At 46.7% G+C, this 26,767-nt stretch overlaps 2 protein-coding genes across 8 annotated transcripts in view; one reads left to right on the forward strand and one right to left on the reverse strand.

Annotated features, from left to right (window-relative positions):
- RRBP1 (ribosome binding protein 1) overlaps positions 1–6,150 on the forward strand; it is a 68,370-nt gene extending 62,220 nt beyond the window's left edge. For 3 of the 6 annotated variants that reach the window (XM_029917057.1, XM_029917059.1, XM_029917061.1), the window contains 7 exons: positions 411–506; positions 1,041–1,124; positions 3,142–3,246; positions 3,959–4,042; positions 4,314–4,412; positions 4,861–5,004; positions 5,571–6,150. In XM_029917057.1, coding sequence (XP_029772917.1) covers positions 411–506; positions 1,041–1,124; positions 3,142–3,246; positions 3,959–4,042; positions 4,314–4,412; positions 4,861–5,004; positions 5,571–5,609 — 651 coding nt within the window. In that variant the 3' untranslated portion in view covers positions 5,610–6,150. The remainder of the gene's footprint in view (positions 1–410; positions 507–1,040; positions 1,125–3,141; positions 3,247–3,958; positions 4,043–4,313; positions 4,413–4,860; positions 5,005–5,570) is intronic. The other 3 variants (XM_029917062.1, XM_029917058.1, XM_029917060.1) reach the window with 2 other exon arrangements.
- A 4,918-nt stretch (positions 6,151–11,068) lies between these two features.
- The window catches only part of DSTN (destrin, actin depolymerizing factor), a 30,922-nt gene continuing 15,223 nt past the window's right edge, over positions 11,069–26,767 (reverse strand). For both annotated transcript variants that reach the window (XM_029916005.1, XM_029916004.1), the window contains 3 exons: positions 17,759–18,066; positions 14,440–14,516; positions 11,069–12,294 (listed from right to left, as the gene is read on the reverse strand). In XM_029916005.1, the coding sequence (XP_029771865.1) occupies positions 12,185–12,294; positions 14,440–14,516; positions 17,759–18,066 (495 nt within the window). In that variant the 3' untranslated portion in view covers positions 11,069–12,184. The remainder of the gene's footprint in view (positions 12,295–14,439; positions 14,517–17,758; positions 18,067–26,767) is intronic.

Below are 26,767 nucleotides of genomic sequence, written 5' to 3' on the forward strand. Positions count from 1 at the left end.
AGCCTCAGAGCGGCCTGCACAGCCATGGGCTGTGCAGAGTGCCCGGCCTGGCGCATGGCAGCATCTGTGGCGGGGGAGGGGCATGAGGCAGCCCCAGCACTCTCTGTAGACACTTCAGCCCTGGCCTCGCAGAGGGGGCCTCTGGTGTCCGCGTTGCAAGTAAATCTAAAAGCTCTTCTCCAGTACGGAATGTGGGCCACATCTGGGCCCAGGGGTGCTGGAGTCCAGGCTGGTATTCTGCTGCCAGGGACTCACTCCTGTCTGTCCTGGGGTAGCCACTGCCAGCAGGCCACGGGCTGTCTCCCAGCCCTTAACCCAGGGCAGCCAGCCTTGTTGTGGCCCTGTCCCCTGTGGTCAGCACCTCCTGCTGGCCCGCTCGGGGCCTGTGACGTGGGCGTGTGTTTATTCAGGTGCGGGAACACACATCACATCTGGAAGCGGAGCTGGAGAAGCACATGGCGGCCGCCAGTGCTGAGTGCCAGAGCTATGCCAAGGAGGTGGCAGGGGTGAGTCTGCCCAGTGGGGTCTCCCCTGGCCCCCCCACCCCGTCGCAGCGCTCATTAATGTGAACTTAGAGCCTGGGTTCATGGGCTTTGGCCCGGCTGTGGGCCAGCTGAGCTGAGGCAGGGTGTCCCAGGGACACGCCACAGGAAAGCTCACAGCCTGGACAGCCTTCTGAGGCCACTTCTCTCCCTGGCCTGGGGCTGCCGTTTCAGGGGCAGATGGGCTTAAATTCTGACCATTCAGAAGGGGAAAGACAAGCACGGCCCCCCAGGTCTGGTTTGATCTCAAACTTTTGGCCTTATTTTATAGGATGACCTGTAAACAAAGATCCAGGACAGGCCTGTACTGGCTTCTGTCTTCCCCGGGTCTTCAGAAAGAAAGAGTAGTTTGGGGAGGCCAGGGAGCCCCTGCCCAGCCTGCTCAGCTCTGTGATGCTCTTGGGGGTTGGAGCAGTGTGTACATGTAGGTGCTAACTCCCAGGAACTGGTTTTCTTTTCTCCTTTCCCCTCGTCGCCTGGATCCGCTTTCTCTCCAAGTTGAGGCAGCTTTTATTAGAATCTCAGTCTCAGCTGGAGGCAGCCAAGAGCGAAGCCCAGAAACAGAGCTGTGAGCTCGCCCTGGTGAGTGAGCGCGGGCGGGAGCATGGCCTGTGCCAGGGTGTGTGCGGCTGGGTGTGGTTAATGGCCAGTCGTGGTTCTCCACTCCTCCAAAGTCACACGCACGCACGGTGGAGTGGGGTGTGCCCTGCTGTGGCATTGGGGCAGGCTTCCATCAGCCATGATGAAGGAGTTCCTTGCATGTTGGCCCAAAACTCCGAGCTGGGCGTGTGGCTGCTGGGCCAGGGCTCCCACACCACTCACACTTCCCCTGCCGTGACCTGGTCCCGGGAAGGCGCTGGGAGCTCAGGGCAGGAGCTCTGGGAAGTTCAAATCTCCATGAGCCCCATGGCCCAGCACTGCCCTGCCCTCATGGCCCTTGGGTGTTTTCTCACATCAGCCAGGGGCTCAGATCAGTTCAGTCAGACCTGTGGGTGGGCACTGCGGCCCATGGACCTGGGGCAGGGGGTCTGCTGGGGGCGCCCATTTGCTGCTGTGCAGGGCTCCCTGCCATGCAGGTGGCCTCGGGTCCTCCTAGTTGTCTGCTTTGGCAGCTCCCCATTCCCTGCTGCCCGGCTGGGTCAGTGAGGCCCCTCGGAGCTGGGCCTCCCTGTCTTGGTCCCAGCTGTGAGGCTGTAGCCGTGACCCACGGCCTATGAGGTCACAGCCTATCCTGTTGGATCTGTGGTCTTTCTTCAGATCCTGGATTCGCCGTTAACACTTAGAAATTGGCAGATTTTGGATATAAACACATGCGTCTGGCTTTAAGAGGAGATAGAAGGTCTGGTCCATGGTGCTGGTGTTCCCACAGCAGCATCTGTGTTGGGGCACAAACTCTTGGCTCAACAGGGGCCCCTTGGGTTATTCGGGCCTCACATGGGTCTCTCACACCAGAGGGCAGATGCCATCCACACTGACTCACCTGAGCCCGAGGGCCACTCGCCAAAGCTATGGCCTAAGCCGGGTCTGGGTGACGAGCCTTAAGAGTGCTGCCCATGTTGAGGTCATGTGCAGAGAAACCCCCCAAATTCTTCATTCTCAAAGGCTTGTGCATTTTGGGGCCATCTTTGGTGGGCTGGTGTGGGCAGGAGGGAAGCAGGAGGACAGGGTGCCCTCACACTTGGGGTAACCTTTAGAGCAGTGCCTTTTGCATGGGGCCCAAGACCAGCCATGCCCTCTGGGGAGCATGTACCAGGGGCCTACCTGGATCTCCCGACAAGAACCTTTACCAGCGCTTCCTGGGGGGTGCTGCATCCGCTTCAGATTTGAGGCCCAGTGCCTGGGGAGCCATCACATGTGTCACCTGCTCCCAGTGGTGGAGTTCTATTGTGAGGGGAACTTGTTAGGCAAGTGTCCTCTTGTGATCTTTTAAGTTTTTTTTTTTTTTATTTTTCTTTAAAACAAATTTTTTTTAATGTTTATTTTTGAGAGAGAGAGGGAGCATGAGCAAGGGAGGGGCAGAGAGAGTGGGAAACACAGAAATCTGAAGCAGGCTCCAGGCTCTGAGCTGTCAGCACTGAGCCTGATGCCAGGCTCAAACTGAAAAACTCATGAGATCATGACCTGAGCCAAAGTAGGAAGCTTAACCAACTGAGCCACGCAGGCGCCTGTCTTGTGACCATTTTGAGGCCCTAAATAGTGGGCTGCACCTGGAAAGAATCTGGGACGGTGACATAGGCAGTGTTTGTGCCAAGCCTGTCCACCGCCTCTCACTCCCTTTTGGATGTGTAGCTCTGTGTGCTGTGTCCATTGAGAGTCACCTTGCCCCCAGGAAGGGAGGATGCCATGGCTGGCCTTGGAGCAAAGCACATGGATGGGGCCGGCGTGGGCCTCAGCTTGGCTCCGATGAGGGGTCATGACACTGGCCCCCACTGCCCCAGTGAACCTGCATGGGAACTCTGATACAGGTCCCAGGCCCCCCACAGGGGCTTTAGCCGCTGCAAGCCTGTGCCGTCCTCCTAAGGGGCCTGTGCGTGTGCGTGTGGCATGGTGGGCGTGTGTCTGGCTGTGTATTTGCACAAACCCACCCTCCCTGTTTCAGGTCAGGCAGCAGCTGAGTGAGATGCAGAGCCACGTAGAGGATGGTGACGTAGCTGGGTCCCCGGCTATCCCCCCAGCAGAGCAGGACCCCGTCGAGGTTAGGGCGGTGAGCTGGTCCCCAGATGTCTGTCACTAACAGCCCGTGTGGGCCCCCTCGAGCCTTGTTGGAGAGCAAAGGCGGCAGGCCTCTGTTTGGCCGAACACCAGCAACTTGCGGCCTCCACCGCCTGCTCTGCCCACCTCGCTCTGCCCAGAGAGAGGCCGCCAGGTTCTGAGGAAGTCCCAGAGCAGAGGAAGGGGCCAGGCGCTGGATTCTAACAATTGTGCGCAGAAGGGGTGAAAGGGGGAGTGGGGGAGGCTGGGCCCCAGCTAGAGTCCTGCCTCCTGCTCTGGCCCCTGCTGCCATGTCACAGCAGCATGCTTGCCCTCCAGACTTCGGACCCCAGTACCGGTGGTCGAGAGCCCTCAGCGGGAGGCAGGGGCCTGTCACCAGCATGGTGGGGATGGCCCCATGGGGCTGGACTTGCATCGTGGCTCTGAGGCATCCCTGTCCCGTGGGTCTCATGAAAGGTGTCTGAGGTCGGCAGAGGTCCTGGCAGCATCTGCTTTCAATTTCCCAGGCTCTGGACCTGGGGGTGAGGCACCGGCTCTCCAAAGAGGGAGGCTGGGAGTGACTGTCAGCTGGCTGGGGGGCAGCCAGAGGCAGGGAGAGGCCAAGGGAGCGCCAGGAGCAGCTAGAAGGCAGAGTTGGCCCAGAGCCCTGGTTCCCCAGGGGGTCCCTCCCGGGTTCCCACAGCCTGTGCGCTGTTTCCATGCAGCTGAAGACGCAGCTGGAGCAGACGGAAGCCCTGCTGGGGGACGAGCAGGCACTGCGGCAGAAGCTCACCACCGAGTTTGAGGAGGTCAGGCCTGCCCGCACAGCCCTCGGTGTGCCAAGGACAGTGGGGGCATGGGTCAGGGGTCTGCTGGGCAGTCAGGCCTTGTCCCTCCTGGAGATTGGCGGGGGTTGTTGCCGCACAGTCTCCTGCCCGCTGTGCAGGAGCCCCTGGGTCCGGGCTGCTCTCCCTGGCCACAGCCTTAATCCCCTCCTGCGTGCGTCCCCGGTGGACATGCGGGACTTGTGGGGTGTGCATGGGCGTCCCACCCATGCCCCGCTGCCCTCTCTCCCCTAAGGCTCAGAGCTCGGCATGGCGGCTCCAGGCAGAGCTGGAGAAGCTCCGCAGCACAGGGCCCTTGGAGTCCTCAGAAGCAGAGGAGGCTGTACAGCTGAAGGTAAAGGGGGGGCGGGGGCATCTGTTCAGGGCTTAGGGTGGGTCAGGAAAAGAGCACCTCCCCCATGCCAGGCCGCCTCTTGCCACCATCTTCCATTGTCCCTCTGTTCAGTTCTCATTTAGTGGTGATGGGGGGGAAGCAGGGTGCCTAAACTTCCCATGTCATACTCAGCAGCCACCAGTCAGTGGGGCTGTTTACATTAATTAAAAACAAAGTTCAGTTCCTCTGTCACCCTGGCGCTATAGAACATCCAGTGTCATAGGAAGCTCCCCAGGCAGGGCTGGTAGCTGAGACACAGCCCTAACCATCTCTGGGTGACTGGGAGACCACACCATCCCGCCGCATTTGGAGGACTCCAGGTTTGGGGCATCGGGGCGTGTAGCCAGCTGGTCTTTCTGCTGTGTGCCACGTGATGGCTGATCCCCTTTGATCCTGTGACCACCCACAGGAGAGACTAGAGAAAGAGAAGAAGTTAACCAGTGATCTGGGACGCGCTGCCACCAAATTACAGGAGCTTCTGAAGATGACCCAGGAACAGCTGGCAAAGGAGAAAGACACAGTGAAGAAATTGCAAGAGCAATTAGACAAAACAGTGAGTGTCCCGACCCCACCCATGGCCTTGCCCCCTATCCCTAGAGCTGGGCCCTGGCCCACAGCAGCATAGACTGGAGGTGAGGGTGGGAAGGGTCAGGGGGTTGTGGGAGCCCTAGGACTCCTGGGATGCAGGACAGATAGGAGTCCCAGGCCTGGGGGCCAGAGGTGATGGGGATAGACTCCTGAAAGGGGGTGGCAGGACATGCGGCCTGCTGAGCCCAGCACCCACCCTTCTGTGGCTCCCCTTGGTGGAAAGTATGACACCTGACACTCTGACATCCACTGCCAGCTAGGTCCTTGCTTTGCAGCCTGGGGGACCAGGGTCCTCACCCAATCAGGGCCCTCCCTCTCCTGTGTCCTTGTCTCCCGTCGGCTCCTGTCAGCCCCTGGGGTCCACTCTGGTTTTCCAGACTTGCTGGGCTGGGTATTCTCTGAAGGGATTGGAGTGGGAGGATGATGTGAATCCCAAGGGTGGGACTGGAGGTCCCTAGGAGTTAGGGGTGAGTGCTCGCCTTGGCTCTTTGGCCCCAGCCTCTCCCTCCCTCTGCCCACCTCTGTTCACAGGAGGACAGTAGCAGCTCAAAGGAGGGCACTTCTGTCTGAGTCTTCCTCTGCGGGAAAAGAAGTTACTGTTCAATTTACCAAAATGCCTTACACATTCCTTACAAATAAATAAACCGACCGACACAGCGTTATCCAGGCCCAACTTCCAGTAGCTCTGAGAGAAGCCATTAGAGGCGAAGAGTCTCTTAGAATCACAGAACTAGATCTTCCAGACTCCTGTTTGTAAAAGGAACCTTTGTCACATTTGATAAACACTATTCCCCAGGACCAGCCCTGGACCATCACCAAGCAGATGCCAAAGCCTTTATCAGCTCCGTGACAGACCCCAGGGTGTGTGCTGGGGAGGCTGGGGCCTCTGGGGACCCATGTGTCAATCAGTGCAATTGTTTTCTCTCACTGGGCTGGGGACTGGGAGGGGGCAGGTGGGGCCGGGTGGAGAGTCTCAAAGGCTGTGGAACAGACTGGAGGGGCGCAGCCCAGCGAGGCAGCAGCCCCACAATCCTGGGAGAAGTTGCCAGCAAGAACTGATGTATGACCTCCTGGATGTTAATGCCATTAAAACCAACATTGTCGCCCGGCACTTCAGTCTCGTCTGGTCTGCAGGGGCCCTCTGACCTGGCCACTGGGCTCAGGTTGAGGACCGAAGAGAGCTGGCCCCCTCAGGGGAAGAGCAGCGGTGCTGCGTAGTTTCCCCTGAAGTCAGGAGAGTCGCAGCTGTCTTGGGGCTCTGTGGCTTACTGCTTCAGGGCTCTCCCCAGCACTTTTGGTCATGCCGCCCGGGGCCCGGGGCACCTGGTGGCCAAATGTGCTGACCACTGCCCCCACCCTTGAGGATCTGAGGGTGCGTAAGCAGGCCACAGGCAGCTTAGGCTGTTGTGCGTGGTGAGCTTGGTGAACAAACAAGGAGTCTCTGTCCTGGCTGAGGCATGGACACTCAGTGTGCCTTGGTGAGACGGTCCAGAGCCAGAGCAGCTGAGATCCTCAGACCTGCTGTGTCTGTGGCTGCTGGAGGCAGCGTGGGCTTGGAGTAAGCAGTGGGACTCCAGCTTGACCAACACCCCGATTTGAGGGGTCGAGTCCCAGGATGAGTGTGACCAGGCCAGGAGCAAGAAGAATGTGAATTGGTGCAGCCCGGGGCTTGGTGGCTGGCACCAGCCACTCCTATTACGGGGCCACCTTGAGCAAGCACTGCCCCCTTTCATCACCCTTCTGAGGCTCAGTCTCGGGACAGGAGTTGGATTGGCTGGGGGAAGGGCGCACACATCACAGCAGGTCCAGCACGATGGGGAGGATGCTGGGTCAGAGAAAGGCAATCCAAGAACCAGTCTCCACTGCCTTCTTTGGGACCTCCACATGGCAGGAGTCAATCCCACCAGAAGGCGCGTCTGTGGGTTGCTGTCTTGGGACCCTCGAGACCCAGGCAGCATATTCTCTAGCCTGCAGCCTCCACGCTGAGCAAGCCCCTGAGGCCAGGCAGTACTGACTTCAGTCTGTATGACCAGACCTGGTCCCAGCTTCTGGAGGGCACCTTGCCTGTGGGCCACGTAATCATGCTGTGTGGCACCTGTGTGTTGCAACAGTATTGGAATACGGGTGCTGGGAATTTGAGGAAAGCTTCCCAGGAAAGTGAGCTTAAGCTGGAGTTCACCAGAGCAGGAGATGTGTGTCAGGGGAGGGGAGGAAGGCCCAAGGCCAAGGGGAAGCAGGTGCGGGACAAGTAGTCAGGTCAAGAGGGCCTCATGGAGCTAGGCTACGAAGGACAACGTGTCTAGATGGGTAAGGGAGTACCTGTTCTAAACTCTGGAGGGGGCTAACGTGGAGAGACAAAGCTCTCAGGGCTCTGATGCCATGCTCTCTGGCAGGAGCCTGAACAGGGGGGAAGTGACTGACAATTCCTGATGCTGGCCACATGCTCAGCCCTGTCCTTGGTTCTCACGTAGAACCTTCCAGTACCCATGGGTAGCATACCCCACCCCACTGCCATATTACCAAGAAGCCCCACAGAAGGGAAAGCTCGCCTGGTAAAAGGCAATGCAGGTTCCACCTCCTCATTGTCAATGCATCATGCAGCCTGGAGGAGCAGCTGGAGGAGAGCGGAGTTGTGGCGTCAACAGACACCATGAATGGTGGCCACTGAACACCCCCCAACCCTGTACCTTCTGTGTCGCCTGTGTACTAGGAGCAGGGATTCCATGCTGGAAGACTGGCCCTGGGGAGGGTGGGGGTGACAGCCCTCCTCCTGCTGACACAGTGCCTTAACCAAGGCCAGTAGTTTGGGCCCCTGATCAGTCTCCTTTTGGGAAACTGAGGCCAGACCGGGCCCTGCACAGCTCCTGCCTCAGAATCACCACCATGGCCCTATGAACCTACATTTCTAATAAGTTCCATCTCCTTGCCTGTGCTGCAGAATTGAGAACCCATATGCTGGGTAGATGCCCTCTGAAGGCATGGGAAAGGGGGGGCCTTGGGACAAGAAAGGCATGGGAGAGACACCTGGGTACCAAACTGCTGCTTTTGGGTACTGTGTGGTGGCAGCTGCTCCCTGGGTTCCGGCTCCAGCTCCACTCTCTGCTAAAACCACGTGGTGGAGGCCCAGAATCCACCTGTGAGGGGGAGGTAAAACAGGCACGGTGTGGGGCCCCTAGGGGCTCTGAAAATGCGACCTTGGAGACCACCTGTCACTGAAGCTTGAAGGCCCATCATCAGTCCTCTGCTACCAGGGAATATGCCACACATCCCCGAGATCCAGCAGAAGGAAACCCAAGTTCACCAAGCAGCCTGCTAGGGCTTGCCTCAGCCTGGTCTCATCGCCAGGGCTGTTCCCAGGCAAGGTTCCATCATCAGGCCATTCAACCAGAGAATGGAGACAGCCACCCTGGCAGAAGTGAGAACGGGGTTGACAGGCACCCTGGCTCATTGGCCTGGTCATTCATAGGCCGTGTCCTGCAAAGGTGGTGCCGCTGCAGCTCATTACGTTCTATGTGGAGTTAGGAGCCCCGCACCCCTGGCTAGGCTAGAACCCTGGCTGGCCTACTAGCCTGCTCACAGCACTGCTGCTGCCATCGGAGACCCGACAGCGCAAGCGGGAGAGTCCTGAGAACATCCAGTCTAAGCCCTGCCCTTCCGAGGCTCCAGGAACCGATCCGAAGCTGCACGGTCACGCAGCCCAAAACAGCATCTCCAGACCTGGAGCCCCCATCACACCAGCAGCAACTCTTCTGACTTAACTTCCTCTGGTCATCTCAGCGTGGTATTTAGTAAAATGTACAAACACCAGGATGCCTGGCCTATAGGCAGCAAAATCACAAGATTCTAGAAACCACCGGACACTTTACATAAATGTCTTCTAAGCATCCTTCAGATGTGGGTTTAACAGGATTCATAGCCCAAAAGAACTCTTGCCCTTTCCTGCCCCAGTTCCAGTCTCATTCCTGGCACTGAACAAGACCTAACCTTGGAATTCCAGGTGTTAAAAATGAGGAACTCTCCTGGAGTAAATTGGGATTAGTTTAGGGACAGGAAACAAGAGGTCCAAATTGTGGTCCCAGTGCTGCCAAGGGCACTGGCTATGGGCTGGGAAAGTCTCGAGGACAGACCTGGCCGGCCAGACAAAGCTCAAGCCTTCTTGCCACCAAAACTCTGGTTCCTGGAACTCTACCCTCTTGCAGCCACAATGCAATTATGGGTGACCCCTGAACAACTCAGGGGTTAGGAGCAGGATACCCTTACCCTGCACAGTGAAAAATCTGTTACTACTTTTTTTTTAAGTAGGCTCCATGCCCAGCACAGAGCCTAACGTGGGACTTGAACTCACAACTCAGACCTGAGCTGAGATCAAGAGTGAGGCATTTAACTGAGCTATCCAGGCAGCCCTGTGTATTACTTTTTTTGACACCTGTGAAACCTTTACTAATAGCCTACTGATGATGTGAAGCCTTACCAATAATAGATTAACACATATTGCAAGTTACACTATATTCTTACAATAAAGCTAATGTTAAGAAAATCATAAGGAAAATCCACAAATAAATGGACCTACACAGTTCAAACCTGTGTTGTCCAAGGGTCAACCATAATGACCCTTCGAGCTGCAGCTCAGCCGGAACTTGGGAGACCCTAACTGTTTCAGATATGCCCAGATTACAGCGAGGTGATGTGTCCTTGGGCATATCCAATCTGTTAGTCCCAAGAGCAACAACCCAGTCAAGAAACAGAAGCTGCCCTTCCTGTAAGTGGACCAGCCAGCACTCTGGGCAGTTCTGCAAAAAGCAAACTACTCGGCTGAGCCTAATTCTATCATCTGAGTTGCCTGCTGTTTTCTCAGGGATTAATATTCCCTGAAATAACAAACTTCAGTCAAGCTCTGAATTTGTTAGCAATGGCTTTATTTGCTTCTTTCCTGGGCTAAGAGGGTATCCACTAGATGAATCTTTAGTCAGCTTTCCACAAACACATTTTTGTAATTGTCTACACTTGTAAAAATGTAAATGTGTTTGCAGAGTGTACCTGCAGTTTTATTTCTCACCAGTGCTGGCTGAGGTGTCAAACTCCAATTCTGCATCAGAATTACCTGGAGTCCTTGTTAGCAGGATTCTTGGGCCCCAACCTCAGGAATCCAGTAGGAATCTTTCAAAAGTTCCCATAGGTAGAGATAATGACTTAGCATCTTCCCAATTTCTGGTTTAAGAGTGGAGTGTTGGGAGATGTTTACAGTTTCTTCTATCCCTGTACCCGGTTTGAAATCCTTCCCTTCCCACAGCCATGCATCCCTCTCCCAGGCCCCCAACACACACGCAAATGTACACACACCAGCAGGAAGGGTGGTTACACAAGTAGTGCCACATGTCACAAGCTAAAACCACAGAGAAAGGTTTCCTCCTTTTAAAACTCCTTGACCAAATACCTGGCTCTGTCCACATGGCTGATTCTTGAGTTGGGCAGCCCTGGCCTGAGGGGCTTCTTGGGAGGGCTGTTAATATACATGGTCACTGAAAGCACTGCTTTGCAGTAGAGAAAACAAACTCAGAACGAACGACAAGCAACCCATTAGTCAATCAGCCAGATATAGTCCTGTAGACTGTTTTGAGAGAGAGCATGAGAATATCCCCAGCAGGCTCTACAGCCAGCATGGAACCAGACATAGCGCCTGATCCCACGACCTGGGATCGTGACCTGAGCAGAAATCAAGAGTTGGATGTTCTTCCACTGGCTGAACTACCCAGGTGCCCCTAGACAATTCTGAAAGAAGTACTGTGGTTAAAGTGTTAACTTTTTTGCCTCCCAAGTAAATCAGAGAGGGGATATAAGCCTGGTATTTGAATACACGTTTGGAGTAAGAAAGGGATTCCCAACTTTTACACGAACTCCCTCATTCAATAAGAGGAGGAACCGTGATCTTACCTCTAATGGTCTAAAATACCCAAACCTCCACACCTTACCCCATTTACGGAAGGCAAAGTCCTTCACCCCCAATTCACCATGAATAATCACACAAAAGGGAAGTTAAAAATGCTTCCTTTATTACATAAAGCCAATACTGCTACTTTTAAGTCCAACCGTGTGCATCTCTACATTATTCAAAGTGTTACGCCTAAAGACCAATCACTTCCAAGCGTCATCAGGCAGTGGATTCCCGTGGGTGTCCTCCGTTATCCCGGCTCCCCAGTTCATAGACAATCAACAGACTGCTCTAGGAAATCTGGAGGTTCTCCCAGGCCCCAGCAGAAACATATACCTAATGTTCTTCCACACTTTATTGTACCAGAAGCAACACAATTTTGGAGACAAAATTGTTAAGACATCACAAGTGTCCCAGTTGTCAATATACCATTTTATCATTTTCATTAGCAAAGTGTATTACAGTGGAGCCCTAATTTGCATAGAATGAAGTTGTTACAAGGTACTGCACATTCTCCTGAGGACACACCATGATTTTATTTCCAAGATGCAAGGTCACTCTCAGAGCAGTCTCCCGAACTAGCGAATGGAGAGCTGACTGCAGGTGCAGAGAGCTGCTTCCTGCATTCCAACTGCGTGCTCAAAATAGTGCTTTGCAAGATCAGCGCTGGTTAGAAGTGTGCACACTTCCGAGGCAGTCTCCACCACACATTTGCTAGAATTAAAAGACTGCCCGACTTAGTCTTACTGCAGTTAGTATATTAGTGCTGTTACATATGGTGAGGAGATTTATTTTCTATTATGCAGTTTAGCTCAAGAGAGAAAAAAGAATTTGGGCCAAAATTATAACCAGATTATGACCAATTCTCTAAGCAAAGAAACAAAGTAACTGCTGAGGATACAAAGATGTAATAATCCTCCTCATGTGGCCTTGTACTGTTTTGTGAACTGCATTATTAAAAGTCATGAGTTTAACAAAATCTTTACAAGCCAACTCATCAAAACAGGCATCTGGCCAATAAGAATTTAATTTCACACCAATAAAACTTTAGACTTTAGATTTATTTAGGGTCATCTGCACATGTGTATAGAAGATTTAATTTATTCTAACAGATGACAAGACAGCTCCCCCTCAGTGAGACCCTGGCCTAACATTTATATAGCAAAAGGCTAACATTACACTTGGAAGCTTTCGATGTGTGGCACTGAATGGTGGTCTACACAGGGCATCCTTCAAAAGCTACAATTAAGGATCCACCTAGCTTTTCAGCAATACAAGCCCGATTGAGGTCTTCCGGCCCATTTGCTTGACATTCGTGTTTTATGCCTGGGGAGGAAAAACAACAATTCCATTTAAGAAGTAGAGCAGTAATATAACCTGTTTCTCTAAGACCAGCTCTAACATGGACAGACAAGCGGTGGTGCACACAAACAACAATACGACACAGTAAGAAGAATCAATAATCTGTAACTACATGCATCAAAATGAATGACTAACAGAACACTGACTAAAAAAAGCCAAACTTTATAAAAACATACATTCTAAATGATTCTATTCGTATAAAGAAAATCAGCCAAAGCTATTTTATGCTGCTAGAAGCTAGAAGCACTCCTTCCACGTGGAGGAAGGAGTAAAAGACAGTGGTGTGACTGGGGCACGAGGGAGACTTTTGGGGTGCTGGTTGTTAAATCCAGAAACAACCATTTTGTTCAGCTTGTGAAAACTGAGTCTACAATAATTTATGATGTATATACTTTTCTATAGCTACATTATACTTCAAAAAAGGTTAAAAAGCAAGTCTAGTAATTTTCTTGGTTTTGAAAATGCAGGTAAAAAATAGGAATTCAGTGTTTTGATTGCACAGTTGGTTTTAGTCAACTACACTGAAGAGTATTGACAACCAGCATCTCCTTTGCTCTAGAAAAGTTAGCTCTCCAGTGGTAGTATACTATATGTGTAAGAAATCAATCACAATGAAACTATGTACCATGTGTTGCTGATTGCTTTCTCAGAAAAATCACATCACCACAGAAGCAGGAGGAGCTCACTTAGGGAATTACATACAGTAGCTTCTCTGTAAACAGCTGCTATCTTTCAAACAGCTGCATTGTTTCTGATTGTTCATAATTTTAAGACCATTTCTTAGCTGCAGAAAGTACAGCAGGTCAGCCTTTAGACCACTTAGACTGACTGGAGAAAGCCAGTGATGGTTTCGCTAGGGAGAAGAAAGCAACAAGGTGACCATCCTTAACATCACCAGAGAAAGTCTATATAGCAATTCCATTTCCTTTACTGAAAGGCAACACAGAGTAAGGATGGTGAGGAATCCATTGTCAATCTTTCCCGGTTTCACTGTGGAATGTTAAGGAGTCATGTTAAAACATCAGTTAACCAAACAGTGAACACACTTCCAGGGGGTGGCCCAACATCAACCCAAATAAATGCCTGTAGAATCTGACAGGCCTGAACGATGCAGCAGTGGGTTTTAAGGAAAGCGGGAAGAATTTTATTTTCCTAAGTGAAACAAGCTAAAGCAAACCGGTTCTACTACAAGAATATAAAAGCCAGCCATGGTCAAACAAAACAAAAACCACACTGGGCCAAGCCCTATGACCTTGGCTCGCCCAGCTGTCTGGAGCTACCCATGGCAAGAAAAGCGGTGGGGCAACCTCTTAAGCTGAGCTTACACAATCCAGACCAAGCTTCCGATTCTACCAGGGAGAACTCAAGATGGAGAGAAGTTAAGCGGTTCGGGCCAGGGTCACACAGCAGTTAGATTACAAGCTCAGCCCTCACTGCAGGCCTTTGGGCACCGGCCCCATGCTCTTCGCATCGTACCAACATTTCCTCCTGGCTGGAGGCATAAGTATGGTCAGGCCATCTCGTCAGGATCCCAATCACCCAGTGGCAAGTCAGAGATAACGGGCCAGTTCAAGAAGGGCACTTTCCTTTGGACACAGACAAGACAATTACCTAAAATCATACCATTCAAAGTAAAGCTAAAGAGGATCCTTTCCCATTTATGATTTTTTCTTTTATGCAACTCTATGATGTCAACACATTCAAAGGCAATATATTCATTACTTAGTATGACCAACATAAGCCAATTAATCTCCACATGCCATGTGAGAGACCCAGCAGCATCCCAAACTAGTTTAAAAACAGCCTAAACAAGCCCTATGCGTGCAATGTCCAGAGAATAAGGTGCTTGGGTTTTTTGTGTGCCCCCGCTCCCTGCCCTGAGAACAAGGCTTTTAAGACAGGCTCTTCAGACCAGAATGATCAGCATAAGGCAGAAAACACGCTGAAAGCAGGGTTCAATCTTCCAGTTTTGTCCTCAAAACAGGCAGCACCTGCCTTCTCTGTCCCCAAGACTCTCCAAAGGAAACAAGGTACTTCTTTAAAAAAGTTGTAGCTCCCATTCCAGGACTCACCAAACCTCTAAATATTTGGAAGTAATCTAATCCATACCTTGGAATTTCTTTTTGATTGCATCCTTGGAGCTTGCATAGATCATTTTACTTTTCAGAGGAGCTAGTTCTGGTGCCCTAGATAAAAAGAAATGAAAAAAAGGTTTACAATTTACACTATGTTAAACATTTGCATCAGTGATGGAGAGGGTCCTCAGAATCTCCTGGGAGAGTTTTACTAAGTACCCAATTTTTGTTTCCCCACCTCCTTGGAGATTGTCACAGACCGGCATATGCAGAATGACTCAGGTTAACTAAAGTAGAAAAAAACAAAAACCAATGATTCAAGATCAGCTTAATGGTCCACAATTTAAAAAACAAACAAACAAACAAAAAAAACCCCAACCAACCCTGGATAATTGACAGTATTACCAATTTGTTTCCTTTAAAGATTCTTCCCCCCATTTTTACCAGTAAGTTCAGGCTAATTACAACCATCTTTATGCAAGGTTTTAACTCCTGGTTAGAAAAAAGTTTCAAATTACAGAAAAGCAGAGAATGATTTGTAAATCAAGTATTTGCCGCCCTGAATTAAGAAATGCTATCAATTTTAGCATTTTTGCTTCAGATTATTTGTAATATATTCTTTTTTAGAACACAAAGTAAAAGTCCCCTTCTTACCCCCTCACCAGTGCCTTCATTTATGTCTATTCCAGTGGTAAATTCCGACCACCCAAGTACTTGCTTTCCGTCTTAGTCTCACATAATAAAAGATGCCCCAAGGATTTTTCTAAAGCATAAGCAATTGGGCATTAATATGCCTTGTCAATATTATTATTATCTTGTATTTACAAAAATGTTAGTGTATCCTTCCTCTTGAATGAATTCTGGAAAGCACAGCACATGCTCCACCACTTTCTTTACCAGCAAATTGAAAAATAACAAAAAGATTAATGGACAGAAAACACTCATCCTACCCAAACTGCTTGTCCATGAATGCATCATTTCCCTCTTCACCATCAGGGCCCAGGCCCACCTCCACTCCACACTACCCACATACACTCCTAGATGGAGTACAGTTAAATACTTCTAAACACCCAATGCTTGCATTCAGCTGCCGTATTTCTAGGCCGTTCCACAGTCACTAGCAATGAAGGCTGGCATGGACCTCACCTAATTTACTCCTCCCACAGAGGGCAGTTTCTATTCTCGGGACCCAGGAAAAGCAGTCTCTGTGTCTCTCAGGTGTTTATTCTTCCCAACCTGAAGTTCCAAGGAGGGAGGCAGAGCCATAACCACGACCTTAGGTCTGGAAATTGCTTGAGCTGCAAAGTTACGTGGGTCCTTTCTTCATGCAAAATAGGTCAGGGACAGGAAAAGGCATTAGCTGTTCTGATTTTACTCTAACCAGACATATATTTAGTTAACTTGAGAGAGCACACGCACGCATGGGTTAGGGGCAGAGAGAGAGAGGGAAAAAGAGAATCCCAAGTAGGGGCTCAATCCCACAATCGGTGGGATCCTGACTAGTGCTGAAATCAGGAGTCTCACACTTCACCGACTGAACCCCACAGGCGCCCTCTAACAAGGCTTCTCAAACACGTTAAGAACCATCTCCTGGGCCCTAAACAGAGCCTGCTATGGGAACTCCTACACAGTTTTACATTTCTTAAAGGAGCAGTGCAAAACAAAACCCTGCGTTAATGGTGAATTCCCTTGTCTTCTTTCCAAATATTCCTCAAATTTTTAAAATAAGGATGTATTATTTTCACAGTGGGGGAAAAAAGTATAAAAGCCAGAGAAAAAGTAGTGCAAATGAAGGAAACAGTCACCAATGTAAAAGCCTAAGCCTTCCATGGCCATCTCTGCCACTCAGCTGTAAATCTTAAAAGGGCAGAGGCATGACCTGTTTTCCTCACAGCTGCTTTCCCAGGCCTAACACCACACCTGGACTGTAGTAGGAATAAGAGTTCAAATCAGGAATGTGTTCACCCCAAGTCTCATTAGCTAGTGTCCTATGTACGTCTGCCCATGGCTGTCAGGCTTGCAGAACAAAAACCTGCCCTTTAACAAGCACCCTGACGCCTTAATTATATACCACACAGCATCTTGGTTTAACCAAGTTTAATAAAGCCTTGCTGAAGTGTAACTGAGGAACGATCTAGAGCTACATTCCTTTAAACCAGAATTCTTTTGACTTCCTAGCTCCGAATCCCAAGCCATTGGTGGCACACAGCTGAGAGCTAAGTCCCTCCTCACCTTGCTCTGGCTAAGGCAAAAGTATCAAGAGGACCCTCACTCCCCCACAATCAAAGGCTGCCACCATTCTCCCTTCCACTGGAAGCTAGAGAATATTCTGTGTAAGAATTCCTTATTGAGGAAAGTAGTATAATACAACTAAATAAGAGATACATGTGTGACTTTTAACTCAAGCTTAATCTCAAGTTTACTCGGAAAGACCAGAATAACTAATTTAAACAGGCTTTCAAGAAGAAGTCCACATAAATCACCTTATAACACTCTTTCACCATTTGTTACAATGAGCAATGAAACTTTCTGCAATGATGGAAATGTTCTGTGCTACTCAGTAAAGTGGCCATTAGTCCTACGCGGCTACTGAGCATTTGGAATATGGCAATTTAACTACAAAATTGAATTTTAAAATGTATTTCATTTTAATTATTTTAAATTTAAATAGCCACAGTGGCTAGTGCCTACCCTACTGAACTAATTACAGTTGCAATAATAGTACCAACTTCCAAAGTAGCAAACCACAGAACAGGGATGGGTGATTTAAAAAGTGAGAAGCTGGTTCCTGGCAAGGCAGAAGGATTTTTGAGGGGTAAACTTTCTCAGGATTCTAAGATGATTTTTAGAGAAATTTTAGCTAATAAGAAAGGAGTTCAGGGGCACCTGGGTGGCTCAGTCAGTTAAATGTTTGACTTCAGCTCAGGTCATGATCTCATGACTCATGAGTTTGAGCCCCAAATTGGGCTCTCTGGTGTCAGTGCAGAGCTTTGGATCCTCTGTCCCTCCCCTGCGCTCTTTCTCTCTCTCTCAAAAGTAAATAAACATTTAATTTCTTTTTAAATGAGGTCAGAGAATACATAAAATCCTGTCCCTTCTCCTATCCAAAAATAAAATCAACTACTAAAAGTCATCTTCTTTCAAATACACAAAGAGTAGTTAAAATTTAGTCTTCACCCCACAAACATCAATCAAGCTAAGACATTATAAAACTGTATAAATAAAAATCAAATGAGAATGACTGTAGATAGCTTGACTGAAAATCATCTTGGCCCTAGGAACTGGTTCTCCAAGCACTAACAATAAGAGATTAACTCTGAGTTTTACAGAGCCTCGATATTTCTGACGCTTACCACAAGAAAAACATCAACTCCTCTTTTCTGGATTCCTTGGTTTCAAAGCTTGCATCATACAAAGCATAGCGACAATCTTTTTCAGGAAGCATTCCCACAAAATGCTTGAATGGATCGGTTATGGTTACACCAACATCTCCAACCAAGATCTCTTTCCCTTCTTCTACAATGATGCACTTTTTGTCTGCACTGAGACAGAAAATGACAGCCTTCTTTCTTTTCTTGATTTCTTCTGGTGTAGAGCACTTCCGAACTTTCATGTCATAAAAAATGCGACATACTTCATCTGCAACTTGCACTCCTGAGGCCTATAATGGAAGAAAAAAGTTAGAAGGAAGCTTATAACTTTTATTGTGCCAAACATAAAAGCACTATGTAACTTTTTGTTATAGATCGGCATACACTTCAAATTTTTAAGAACTCATCATCCAAGAGAAAAACAAAATCTAAACTGTAATCATTAATTTCAGACATTGAACTTTTACAAAGATTACATAAACTATTTATCACTATCATATGGGAGTAAAAGAAGACAGCAACAACAGCCCCTCCTACCCTAAAATCTGGAAAAAGATGCTTCCTGGAGGTGCTGGATTCTCTTCTTTTTAAAGAGGTTGTTCAGAGCCCTGACTGGGAGTAGTCATCTCCCCACTATGGGTATTAATGATTCCCAAAATTCCTTTCATAATGCAAAATAGAGGGACAGAGTGGCTGGGTTGGAAAAATTCCATCCCTCCAGCATATCTTTCTCTAATAAAAGAGGAATTAAAAAGCCTTTGTTCTACTCACATTTCAAAATCATGCGATTAATAATCAGTAATATATTCGTCCTATGCCTTTAAGATTTCACTCACATCCCCTAGTTTAAGTTTTATTTATTTATTTGAGAAAGAGAGAGAGAGAGGGCAAGGGAGTACACACACAGGGCAGGGGCAGAGAGAGAGGAAGAGAAACTCAAGCAGGTTCTGCAGTCAGCACAGAACCCAACTCAGGGGGCTTAATCTCCCCAACCATGAGACCATGACCTGAGCCGAAATCAAGAGTTGGATGCTAAACTGAATGAACCACGCAGCTGCCCCTAAAATCTTCAAGTTTCAAGATCAGAATAACTAAAACTAAGAAACTAGACCTTAATTGTTTTGACCCCAGAAATGATAATTAAGTGACAAAATAGTGGTATTAATGTAATCACCACACTGCAATACATAAATGTATCAAATCAATACCTTGTATATCTTAAGTTTATACAATGTTCTATGTCTTTTATGTCCCAATTTTTAAAAAGGGTAAGAAAATGTTTACTGCTATAGAAAGAATAAGTTTAAGATCATACTGACCGGAAAATAAACCTTTTACCATGTTATATTTGCTATTCTGAAATGAGGAAGCATTTACACATAATCTTCGGGGCAGAAGATCTAAACCCAGTTTTTAATCTTTTCATCTTCCTTAAGAAATGTTCTATTTACATTAACTTCACTAGAGCCATAATTTTTAATGCTTCATTAACTACTGATTTGCATGTTAGCTTTTCTAAAGATTTTTAACTTAACAGAATTTAAAAACTAAATGCAAAAAACATTAATGACACCCAAAATTAATGTCAAGTAATGTGATTAATAAAACTGCATATAAGATGAAAGGACAGGCCACATACAGGGAGAAAATATTTGCAAATCATATATCCAGTAAAGAACTTGTATCCAGAATATTATAAAGGTCCCTTAAAACTCAAAAATTGAAAAGACAACCCAAATTAAAAAATGGTTAAGGGATCTCAATAGACCTTTGCCAAAAAGATACAAAAATGGTCAGTAAGCACTTGGAGTGCTTAACATCATTAGCCATTAGGGCAATACATATCAAAACCACAAGGTACTACTTCACACCCAGTAGGATGACTATAACAAAAAAAGAGAGCAGTGACAAAGGCTGGTGAGGCTGTCGCAACACTAGAACACGTCTACGTTGCTGACAGAATTGTGAAACAGTGCAGCTGCTTCAGGAAGTGGTTTGGAAGTTTCTCAAGAAGTTAAGCATAGAGTTAATGCCTATCAATGCCACTCCTAGGTAGGTATATGCACAAGAGAAATGAAAACGTATGTCCACATAGAAACTTGTACACGGTTGCACCTGGGTTGCTCAGTGGCTTAAGTGTCTGACTCTTGGTTTCAGCTCAGGTCATGATTTCATGGTCCTGAGATGTAGTTGGGAGAGGAATCTGCTTAAAAGTCTCTTTCTCTCTCTCTCTCTGCATCTTACAAATGGTAAAAGTGGGGCATAGGAAGATCAGATCTCTTGGCCAGTAACCTACAGCAGAACTGAGATCTGAATTCAGGCAGTTTGGTTCCAAGGGATACTCTTAACCACTCATAATTAAGAGAAAGAACTCTGAAGAGATTGGGGAGATCCACGCACAGATGAGGGATCAGTCTTAGAAAAGGATATACAAATATACCTTGAGCTTTTCTAAAGTTCAGGTTACACTTTACTTTTATGAAAGACCTGCCAATAGTACCTGTTTTTGCAGACCAAAAGAAATCTAAAGATTTTCACCTTTACAAAAAAAGGCAAAAAGCAAACAACAGTGTTCAGCATTTGTGTGGAAGCAGTGCTCACCCCAAGCAGTGAGTGACCCTGTCAAGCTCCTTCCCCAGATCTACACTCAGCATCTCAAGACACCACAGCTTTAAATTGTGTCTGTGAGCATGTATGTATCTCTTGATTTATTCTGTTCATCTGTTATCAAGATGTGTCCTAAGGTATCAGAAGAGCCTAAGAAAAAAGATTATGTTTGGGGTCTGGAAATACAAGTTTTTCCATATAAATTAATGGTAACTGCTACACCATTTCGGCTTATGAAAGGTTTCACAGGATCACTCTACTTTTGGATAGTGTGGGGAACCTATACATTTTTCTCTCTAAAATAGTAAAAGGGAAGGTTAACTGTTTAGAGAAGGAAGGTACACTCTGCTAAAAACTGTATTTGAAAGGCTCTATTTTCTCGGTGAAGTAGAAGCTAGAAGAAGTAGAGCATGGGTTTGAGGGCATTAGGTAAAGATTTAGAGTAACTGGTATAAGGTGTTCACAAGGGAATCACCTGAGGACAAGCAATGGGGCTCCGAGGCCACCTGAAGTTTCAGCTGAGGTCAGAGAGGGTGAGGGTAGAGCACTCTGGCAGTACTCAGATGCTAATGGCAGTTAGATGGAAAGGAAGGGTTCCACATTCTCCCTAGGAGATTTTACCATGCTTAAGATTCCAATCATCTAATCCAAATGACTCACATATTGTCCAGATTTCTGCCTGAGCTTGATGCCTTCACACCCAATTTCCTATCTAACATCTCCAGTTGGATGTCTCAAAGAGATCTGATGCTCAGCATGTCCAAAGTTCTCTTCTAGCCAGTTTTCCTTTCTCAATATGTACCACCATCCTGGTTACAAAGGCTCCAAACCTAAGAAATACCCTCAACAGTTCTTTCTCCCTTACCACACTTAGCCCTTTGGTTTTTTGTATCTTTTCCAAGACAGCCAGCTCTCTCCATCTCTGTTGCCACTCTCCCAACTCAAGCCACCACTTCCTGTGATCTGACTGCTACTCATAACCTCCCAAGTGGTTGCAGCGGAGAGAGATCAAGATTAAGTGTACACCACCCTGCTTCCTCCTCAAGAGCACACAGGAAGACTACATTCCCCAGCCTTCCTTGCAAGTTCAGCTGGCAGCCATGGAGTTCTGTTAGCAAAGGGTGCACACAGTGATACAAATGACTTCTAGCCCTGGCTCTTTTTTTTTTTTTTAATGTTTTATTTATTTTTGATACTGAGAGAGACAGAGCATGAGAGGGGGAGGGGCAGAGAGAGAAGGAGACACAGAACTGGAAGCAGGCTCCAGGCTCTGAGCTGGCTGTCAGCACAGAGCCTGACGCGGGGCTCAAACATGAGATCGGACCTGAGCCGAAGTCGGAGGCCCAACCGACTGAGCCACCCAGGCGCCCCTAGCCTTGGCTCTTTAACAGTGAGCTTCAAGCTCTGTCTTCGTCTGACAAGAGGACCTTGGTGGTCACACTTCAAGACAGAAGGATATCCGACTCCCCCGAACTCTGCATGACAGAGAGTAGTATTTTCTGTGTCAAGTCACTGAGATTTGGGGTTTAATACATTATTGCAGTTGTTCCAATGCAACAGACTGCCCATGCCCACAGCTAATCCCCTCTACCATTCAAGTCATCCTCTACATTGCAGCCAGAGATCTAAACCACAACTCCAATCTCCATGCTTAAAACATTTCAAGGGCTTTCCATTGATCTGAGGGTAAAAGCTGTAATAATTCTTTAACATGTGTTGGTCCTACCCACCTCCCCAGCCTTATCTTATACCCCACGAACTCTATAATCTCACCACGCTGGCCTTCTTTCACTGGTTTATATTGGCCATGCTCCCTCCCACCTCTGCTCTTACCTTACACTCTTAACAGCACTTCCCTACCCTTCTTTGCCTAATTCCCTCAGCTCAATTCTCACTTTGCAAAAAAGTTGTCTGGGTCAAAACCACTATAACATATTTCCATGACACCATGAATCTCTATCCCACAGCACTTAACACGGTTTCAATTTTTTATTTATTTATTTATTTTTTTAGTTTATTTACTTATTTTGAGAGTGAGCAAGGACATGCATGTGAAGGGACAAAGAAAGAGAGGAAGAGAGAATCCCGTGGAGCCAAACTCAGGGCTCAAACCCATGAACCATGAGGTCATAACCTGAGCCAAAATCAAGAGTCAGACACTTAACGGACTGAGCCACCCAGACACCTCTTTTTATTAAGTTTTAAATTTTAATTCCAGTATAGTTAACATGCAGTGTTTATTACTTTTAGATGTACAATTAGTTATGCAACAATTCTATATATTACTCAGTGTTCATCGGAAGTGTATTCTTTAATCCCCATCACCTACTGCACCCATTCCCCCACCCAACACCCGCTGCGACTGATTTATTTCACCTAGCATTATACTCTCTAGCTCCATCCATATTGTTGCAAATGGCAAGGTTTCATTCCTTTTTAAGGCTGAATATTCCAGGGTGTGTGTGTGTACATACCGCACCTTTATCCTTCATCTATCAATGGACACTTAGGCTGCTTCCATATCTTGGCTATTGTAAATAATGCTGCAATAAACATAGGAGTGCATATATTTCTTTGAGTTAGTATTTTTGTATTTTTTGGGTGGATACCCTTAATGTTCTCTCTTTAAGATTATTAAATAATGACTGTCTCCCCAAATAGGCTGTAAGTTTCTTAAGATAGACTGTCTGCTTTTGTTCTCTGCTATATTCCTCTGAGGAAACCAAAGATTTCCCAAGACCACCAAAGAAGCTTACTTGACCACTGAAGAAAATAAAGACAGCATTTATAAAGCTTCAATACTTGGCAAAAATTACATTATTCCTTGATAAACTCCAATGAAGGGGAGTTTAAAGAAAGCAGAGCTTAATTGAGGGGTCAGAGTTGCAGGCAGTCAGGGAGGATTTCACATGTAAGCTTACTTAAAGCACTCCAAAATAAGGATGAAAGAAGGAAGAAGACAGTTCCTGACAGAGCAAACCTGGCACAAACAATATAAGAGGATACAGGAGGAGAAAACGGAGGGCTGGCTTCAGGTGGAAGAGACCACGAAGGGCAGGCTGAGTTTGGAGACACTGGGCATTCTTAAAGAAAAAGGAGGACCAGACACAAGGCTAATTCAGTCAGCCAAGCTAGAGGTGCCCAAGGTCTTCAGCAGAGCAGCAGGAGTAGCACAAGGAGGGGGCTGGGTGCTGGCACTATGAAGGTACAAACAATTGTACCTGACAACAACGAGCTGGTAGAGGGGAAGGAATCAGAATAAAGTGTATAGTTCGGTGATTAGCATTTCATCAAATGCCTACTTTCTCACATCTTTCCATATGGCGGCTTTAGAGGCTTTGATGTTTAAAAAAAAAAAAGTATGGTCTTCTACAACTAGTAGTGTTATAATATTAAATTCTGCCCATGAAAATATTAAAAAAATCCACCAGGTAAAGTGTATACTTTTAATGCTATGGAACTATATGCTATCCAACTGTAATAAATATGCTTGAATCTGTTATACCTTGCTTTGCCCAGTGTACCCTTGAAACAGCACTGACATGGACGATGAAAACAACTGGCTCCTTGATTCTTGATAATGATTTTACAAAGTATAACTAAAACCATGAGGTCGGACCGGGAAAGTAGGGAGTGCTGGTCTTACTGGGAGCTCTTTTACCCTTGATTCGGAGAGTGGCGGGTACACTGGAAAGCTGGGGTAAAACATTAGCAAGAGGAAAAAACATGAACTAATCTGTAAGTAACTATAGTTTATGAACATCTTAAGACTAAAAGGAGATAACCTGAGGGGTGCCTAGGTGGCTCAGTCAGTTGAGCATCCAACTCTTAATTTCAGCTCAGGTCATATCTCACAGTTCACAAGATCAAGCCCCATATTGGGTGCTGCACTGACAGCGAGGAACCTGCTTGAGATTCTCTCTCTCTCTCTCTCTCTCTCTCTCTCTCTCTCTCTCTCCTCTCTCTCTGCCCTGCACCCCCACTCATGCTCACTGCCTCAAAACAAACTTAAAAAAAAAGATAACTAGAAATTAAAGCACCAGAATTACAAAATAATGAATTTAGATTACAACATGTCTTAATGTTTATTTTTGAGAGAGAGAGAAAGAGAGAGGCAGAACACACACACAGAGCAAGGGAAGAACAGAGACAGAGAGGGAGACAGAGAATTCCAAGCAGGTTCCGTGCCATCAGCATGGACCCTGATGTGGGACTCAATTCCAGGCACCACAGGATCATGACCTAAGCTGAAATCAAAAGTTGAATGCTTAACCAAATAAGCCAGCCAGAGACCCCTACAAAGTTTTTTTGGGTTTTTTTCCCTACAAAGTTTTCTAGTACAAATAAGGATGGGGCAATTCTCTCCCGCTCTCTCTGCCCCCCCGCAGCTTGCGTGTGCTCTTTCTCTGAAACAAACAAAAAGAAAAGGCTAACTTTACATTATGTAATATTACATATTACCATTCCAGATGAATTTTATAATTAATTGAAAATACATATTTTAAATAAACTAATAAAATCAGATATGTAATTTTTCTTTAATTTGCTATGTTCTCTTTCTCATTAACAGAATTTGGAACATTTAATCTTAGAAGACTTTTTAAACAGAGGAGAAAGCATACTGAATCTATTTTACTCACATCTTATAACATGAGCTAGTTAGCTTCTCTAAAGCTCTTTCATCATCTGTAAAATAGGAGTTATGATAATCCTACCTCATGAGGACTGAAAACACAATACAGGTAAATCACCTAAAATACAAGGCCTGTCAATGGTACCATTCAGTAACTGAAGACGCATATTATTACTAACCTGAAAACCTAGTTAGAGCTTCTTCAACTCCTTATAGTTACCAATGTGGCTAATTTTTAATGAAGCCTTTGGAGAGTGAAAGACTATGGATAAAAGAAATCCAGACAGTTTAAAACTTACATTTGAAACAGTATTTTCTATCTGTTCCCTGATAACCAGAACCACCAATTAAACCATACTGATTTCTGACATAAATCTCCTCTTTTGTCCACTAACTGCTGAATGCTGCAAAGACATGCAAGAGCAAACAGCCTAGCAGTCCTCTCAAACATGGTTAAGATTCAGTTACACTACCTCTTCCAACTCTTCTAGGCAGAGCTATAACTTACAAAAAAATTTTACAATGATGAAAACTGGGGCCTATGAGGCAAGCTAACAGGCTTTGTTCTAAAATTTGTCCCTACCTAGTATACCTCAGTCAAGCAAGCACTCAGCAAATCCTCAATCCCTTGATAAATTCAAACTATCTGGAACTGTTAAGTACAGTTTTATAGACTACATGTACCTTGCTTAAGGGTGCAAGACAAGAGCTAAATTCAAGGTCATGTTCCACTACCCAAGGGATGTGCCTGCATCGCTTCAATTGTTTGAAGGCATGCCATCGACCTGTCTCCTGAGGCCACATCACCAGCAGGAGCACCATTCTGTAATTTGCACAAAGTCACTAAACTATCATAATCCAGAACATGTTCCAAGTTAACTCTCTGCCTTAATACACTCATTCATTCCTGAAAACAATTTCCAATTACAGAAGTCCTTCATTCACCTCACAGCAAAGAACAGTGTCCCTGAGATAGCCTATGCAGACCAAAGAGCAGTTCTACTAGCTATATATATGTTAAAGAGTTCCACTAATACAAATTTCATATTTATGCCTTACTTATTAAGGGAAAAATTCAATCAATATCCTAAACTCTATGAAACACTACCCACAATGCCCCCAAAAGGAAAAAAAAAAACAAAACCTTACAGAAAAGTCATTTCAACAGTGAAAGTGGATTAGATACAATAATCCCTAGCTGCTAAAAGTAATCCATCTCATTCATATTGTGTGCAATTGTATAGATAATCCTAACCAGATTTGTTAACACATTCCCTGCCCCAACTGGGAAGCCAAAAGTCAGAAGGGGAGGGTAGAAATAGTGGGAACAATAAGTTTTATAAGCCTAATAGAGAAAATAACACTCCCCACTTCTCACAAAAAAACTAGACAGAAAATGGGAGGGAGAGGGACAAGCCAGGGATAGAAAGCACACTGGCAAACAGTCCGATGCTTTTACTGTTTTCTTTCTAGAGTTTCCAATTTTCTTCAGGATAAAATCCATGCCATATCAAGCCCTTTATGGCCCATCACTGCAGTCTCTTTTCCCACTTCTTCCTGACACATTCCCCTTAATTCCAGCCATGTACAATTCTTTGCGATTCTCTGAATATACAATGTTCTTTTGAGATGCTTCATCATCCTTCTCTTCACCTGGCTAAATCCTTCAGGGTTCAGCTCAGGCATCAATCACCTCCTCTGGACAGGCAACTCTTACTTGTTCGTTCAATCACCATCTCTAATCTAAACCA

Source organism: Suricata suricatta, chromosome 12, assembly GCF_006229205.1.
Source record: "Suricata suricatta isolate VVHF042 chromosome 12, meerkat_22Aug2017_6uvM2_HiC, whole genome shotgun sequence".
Taxonomy (NCBI): domain Eukaryota; kingdom Metazoa; phylum Chordata; class Mammalia; order Carnivora; family Herpestidae; genus Suricata; species Suricata suricatta.